The sequence below is a fragment of the Poecilia reticulata genome, linkage group LG12 (genome assembly GCF_000633615.1).
Source record: "Poecilia reticulata strain Guanapo linkage group LG12, Guppy_female_1.0+MT, whole genome shotgun sequence".
NCBI lineage: Eukaryota > Metazoa > Chordata > Actinopteri > Cyprinodontiformes > Poeciliidae > Poecilia > Poecilia reticulata.
Genome location: NC_024342.1, coordinates 21,192,695 through 21,197,940, shown reverse-complemented (window position 1 = coordinate 21,197,940; position 5,246 = coordinate 21,192,695). Strand labels below are relative to the sequence as shown.

At 42.5% G+C, this 5,246-nt stretch overlaps 1 protein-coding gene across 1 annotated transcript in view; it reads left to right on the top strand.

Annotated features, from left to right (window-relative positions):
• The first annotated feature begins 578 nt into the window (after positions 1-578).
• onecut2 (one cut homeobox 2) overlaps positions 579-5,246 on the top strand; it is a 48,021-nt gene continuing 43,353 nt past the window's right edge. Inside the window, exon 1 of the mRNA XM_008424565.2 lies at positions 579-1,632. Coding sequence (XP_008422787.1) covers positions 588-1,632 — 1,045 coding nt within the window. The 5' untranslated portion in view covers positions 579-587. The remainder of the gene's footprint in view (positions 1,633-5,246) is intronic.

Here is a 5,246-nt window from a genome sequence, read left to right as displayed (position 1 = left end):
AAACTGAACAGATTCCAAATGGTGAACGACTTTATTCCCGATCGAGTTTATTGTTGTAAAATGTTGACTTTCTTCTCCTGGTTTTATTTATTTTACCTTCTTATCTCCGTGGTAACTACCCCACTCTGAAAATGAACCACRATTGTGTGTAAATTCACCCCACAGTGAAAAGTCACGCTGTAAATGCTGCTTCTCTTCCAATTCGCTGATTGGTCGGATCCGCATTTAGCCACGCCCTCCACATCTCCCTCCTGGGCTCTGATTGGTCCGCAGAGCCGCCATTCCAGATCCCGCCTCCTCGGAGCGGCAGCCCGGTTCGTCCCCCGCCTCCTCCCGCAGCAGGGTGGGTTGAGCGGCCGGGTAGGGACCGTGGACAGCTCCGCTCCGAGGGGCAGAGCAGCACCGGAGGAGGAGAGGGCTGGATATGGGGGAGCCGCCGCACAGGCCCGTCTGATCCAGAGAAACACACAAAGAGCTGGAGCCGGAGGAGGAGGAGGAGGACGGGGAGAGAACCGGTTCTGACCCATCCCGGAGGAGCAGCAGGAGACATAATTCCGCTCGACCCAATGGACTGAGAGGACAGATGAATGAAGACTGCCTACACTAACGCCTATCGATGCCTGGCCAAGGACCTGGACGCGTACGCCATGAACCCGGACATGACAATGGACGGCCTCGGCAGCCTCCACGGCGGGGTGGCCCCTGACGCGGAGCTGATGAGCGGCGGCTCTTCGGGCCTCCGGATCCACCAGGACCTGGCGCCGCGGCCGGCCATGGTGTCCGGGATGATCCTGGAGGGCAGCGGGGAGTACCGTCCGGAGCTGTCGCTGCCGCTGCACCACGCCATGAGCGTCCCGTGCGACGCGACGTCCCCCGGGATGAGCGGCACCTACACCACGCTGACCCCGCTCCAGCCGCTGCCGCCCATCTCCACCGTGTCCGACAAGTTCCACCATCACCACCACCACCACCACCACCAGCGGCTGCCCGGGAACGTCAGCGGGAGCTTCACCCTGATGCGGGACGAGCGCGGGCTGCCGGGGATGAACAACATCTACAGCCCGTATAAGGACCACATGTCCGGGATGGGTCAGAGCCTGTCCCCGGTGCTGGGTAACGGCCTCGGCTCCATCCACAGCACCCAGCAGGGGCTCCACAACTACGGCTCCAGCTCGCACGCAACCCACGACAAGATGCTGAACTTCGACCACCAGCACCGAGGGCTCGGTGGCCCGCCGGCCGGGATGATGCCGCACCTGAACGGGATGCACCACCCGGGCCACCACCCCCACCCGCACCTCCAGTCGCCGTCGCACGGGCCGGTGTTGGCGTCCACGCGGGAGCGACCGCCGTCCTCCTCGGGGACGCAGGGGGGCGGCGGGTCGGGGCAGCTGGAGGAGATCAACACCAAGGAGGTGGCGCAGAGGATCACCGCGGAGCTGAAGAGGTACAGCATCCCGCAGGCCATCTTCGCCCAGCGGGTGCTGTGCCGCTCGCAGGGGACGCTGTCCGACCTGCTGCGGAACCCCAAGCCCTGGAGTAAACTAAAGTCCGGCCGGGAGACGTTCCGGAGGATGTGGAAGTGGCTGCAGGAGCCCGAGTTCCAGCGGATGTCGGCGCTCAGACTGGCAGGTAGGAAACCCGGAGCAACCCGGAGGAAAAAGCTGGAGTTTCTGGGGAGTTCTGGATCTTTGAACAGGGGCGACCAAAGCGAATTGGTGGCCCAARGATTGATTTTGTTATTGTGCCCCCCTGACTTCAGTTAAAGGGAAATATACATTTATTAATTCACTTTTTTCCAATTTTAATCAAAGAGAAAAATTATTATTGACGAATCGTCAACTTCCTGAAGTAATGRCMTAAGTTATTTTTCGTCAAAAGTGATCATTTGGCAAATAAGAGGCGTTAATTAATTATTTAATTTATCTAATTTTGCCAAAATCACTTTTGGCTCCAAAAAAACCCAACAAAAAAACTTTTTTTGACAAAAATGTTATTTATTTTTGTATTTATTTATTGCCTAACTCATCTTCTGGCAAATAAAGAGGTTATTATTTATCTACTTCTGGCTACCAAACAATCAAGCAAACAAACTTTGTTTTTGGCAAAATAAAGTTGTTTTTTTTCTTTTTGTTGCTTGAAACATCTTTTGGCTGCAGCTAAAAAATTGCTTATTTAGCAAAAAAAAAGAAGTTTTTTAATTGTATAAATCAGGTTTTAGCAAATAATTACTTTTTCCAGTATTTTTTTAAGATTTGCCAAATTTGCTGCATCTAAATAAWTTTTTTCTTAATATTTTAAGTAAAATTAAATGCTTGGCTAAAAGTAGAGAASATTTTGAAAGAAAACGACGTAAACCCTGAGAATAAATGTTATATTTAATACGTCAAATTTAAATTTAGTTTCTACAATCAATAACTTCCCTTTCCTTTATTGACTCGACAATTTTGGCCCAAAAAGTTTGTACACCCTGTTTTAGAATGAAATTAATTACTTCATTAAAAGTTTTATTATTATTATTATTATTATTATTATTATTATTATTATTATTATTATTGGTTTCCTGGTTGTTTCTGGAGAAATGGGAGGAAATGTTAAAAAATTCCCACACTAAGCGTCTTTGTTTTGGTTTCCTCTGCGCTCCTCGTCTGAGTGGATGATTATTAGGAATCGCTGGTGTTTTGATTACCATTATTGATCAATAACAAACCCGGATCGATAGGAAATGACAAGGTYGTGGGATTCCCCTCCATCAGCCCCTCGCTTCCCGCTCTGACGCTCCAGGTTTTCCTTCTCCTCTCCCTGKGAGCCGAAAACACCTAAAATTCACCTCCAGTCTTCAGTTAAATGAATTAAGTTAAAACAAAATGAAGAATTAAAATGTTGGACGTGTTTATAAAATGGATCCCGTTTCATGTGTGGGAGGAATATTTGGTGTTCTGGTGGGTCTGCTGCCCCCTCTAGTGAGGAAAACCAGACTTGTGTCCCGTCAGCGAGTCTCTATTGTCTGCAGAGCCTCGTCTGGCTGTTTCTGGTGGTTTTGTCTCATTATTATTATTATTATTATTATTATTATTATTATTATTATTATTATTATTATTATTATTTGTGTAAAAACACTCAGGCAGCTTCTCGTTGAACATATTTTAACATAACTGAATATTATTTTTTTATTTTCTGGAGCTAAATCAATTAATTTACATATCAGTAAATTATTATTTCGACATTATAATGCTATCATGTAAAAAAAAAACATTTTGTTAGTTTAAATCAGCATTTAATTTTCTAACATATTKTAAGTTTCTGTCAAAATTCGTCACAAACTCTTAATATTCCTGTATTTAGTTAAATTTGGATAAAGTGAAACGGCAATAAATTCAGTTGATTTAGTGTAAAAAACTTTAAATAAAATACGTTTTTCTCTATTTACATATTGTAATATTTTGGTGATGCAACCTGTTTTTTCGTTTCACAATCCCGGMGTGAACTTTGGGATGTTTGGCCGCGTCTGCAGCGAATCCCAGTCGTTGCTCTTTATCTCTGTCGGCCTCAGCAGGATTTTTATCTGCTCGGTTCAGGCAAATATTTCCTCGGACTGTTGAGCTCAAAACGTTATTTTTCCTCGTCTGACAAACAATCCGGAATCTGAAAATGTGATTTTCCAGATTAAAAATGAGCCTAAGTTACAAAACAAGTGGGTTTTAACAAACGTTGTATTTATTTATTTTTATATTTAGAATGTGAATAAATCAGATTTAAAATGTTTCATTTAGAAATTCCTYTTTAAAGTACAAAAAACAAAAATGGTTAAATAAATGTCAGATGTGTATAATATATACAAATTAGCCTAATTGTAACAATATGTCCAAAAAAAGCTTAATAGTTGKAAATTTGCATAAAATTTCCATGAAGATTTTATGATTTGCAAATTAAAGCTCTTGATTGTCTTTTAATTTGAAATATTTTCAGCATGTTTGCTACATAAACTCTGTAGAAACAGAAATATTTCTGGTTCTTTTTACACATAAAACAGGAGTAAAGTCAACGTTTTCCCAAAAATAATGAGCTCTAACTACATTTAAAGTTATATTACTGCCCTCAGCGTGTTGGAACAATAATAATCATCATATCTGATAATGTGAAATTCAAACTGTTGGTTCGTTACTGCAGCATCAGAAATTAGTGCTGAAGTTTCCCTGCTCTGATAAGTGGCCCRACGACCCGGATCAGATTATCTCTGCAGAATCTGACTGTGATTTCATTACGGCGGTTCTTTGATTTTCCACACAGCTGCTTCGTCAGGCAGGTTCACAGGAAATGACACGAGCAAGCGAACGGGAGGCGAGCCGGCTGTGAAGCGCCGTGGAACCGATCTGAGCGATTTGCTCTTCTCCTCYACGAGGCACTGAGAACGGATTGTCTTTACAAGCTAAATGTAGAGATGAAACAACCAGATTTGTTGGTGTTTTAACTAACAAATCATTTTTTTCCAGCTGAAATGCTCTTTAACCTCCAAGCTAATCTTGTTTAAATCCAGAAAAATCAKAAACTGTGGCTGATGTTAGCCCAAAACAGGAAACAAAAACTAAAAATGGGCCACATTTATACCTAAAAACAGGAAAAACTAGTATAAATTATGTAGATTCTTGCTAAGCTAAAGCCAAGATGCCTTTGTAGCACAACATATGATTGAAAGATGATTTTCTGTTTTGATCATTTCAATTACAAATACAAACTGTTTAGCTAACATGCATTAGCTAACAGAAACACCCCAAACGCTTTAGTTAACACAAACAAATAAAAATAATTTATTTTTGGTATCTTGAATAGTTGAATTTTCAAACTTCTTTAGCTATTAGCAAGCATAGCTAGCACAAACAGCTAAACATCAAAAGCTACAAACAGAGATTAAAAACTATTTAGCTAAATCTGACTCATAACTTGCTACTTATTAACCAACTCCAACATTTAAACCTCCAACAACGTAAAGAGAGGCTAACAGCTGAACATCCAAACCTCTTTAGCTAACTGAGCATCTTTGGCTAGCACAAAGAGTTGACATCCAAAGTTTTTTTAGTTAATACGGAACAATCAAATTCCTGAAACTTGTCAGGTAGCAGGAATGTAAAACCTCTAAAAACCTAAATTATTTTGATAACAATACAAACGGAACATCTAAAGCTGCAGAGCTAACAAGATGAAGCAACTTAAGATCTTTAGCCGTTCACAGAGCTAAATATCTAAAC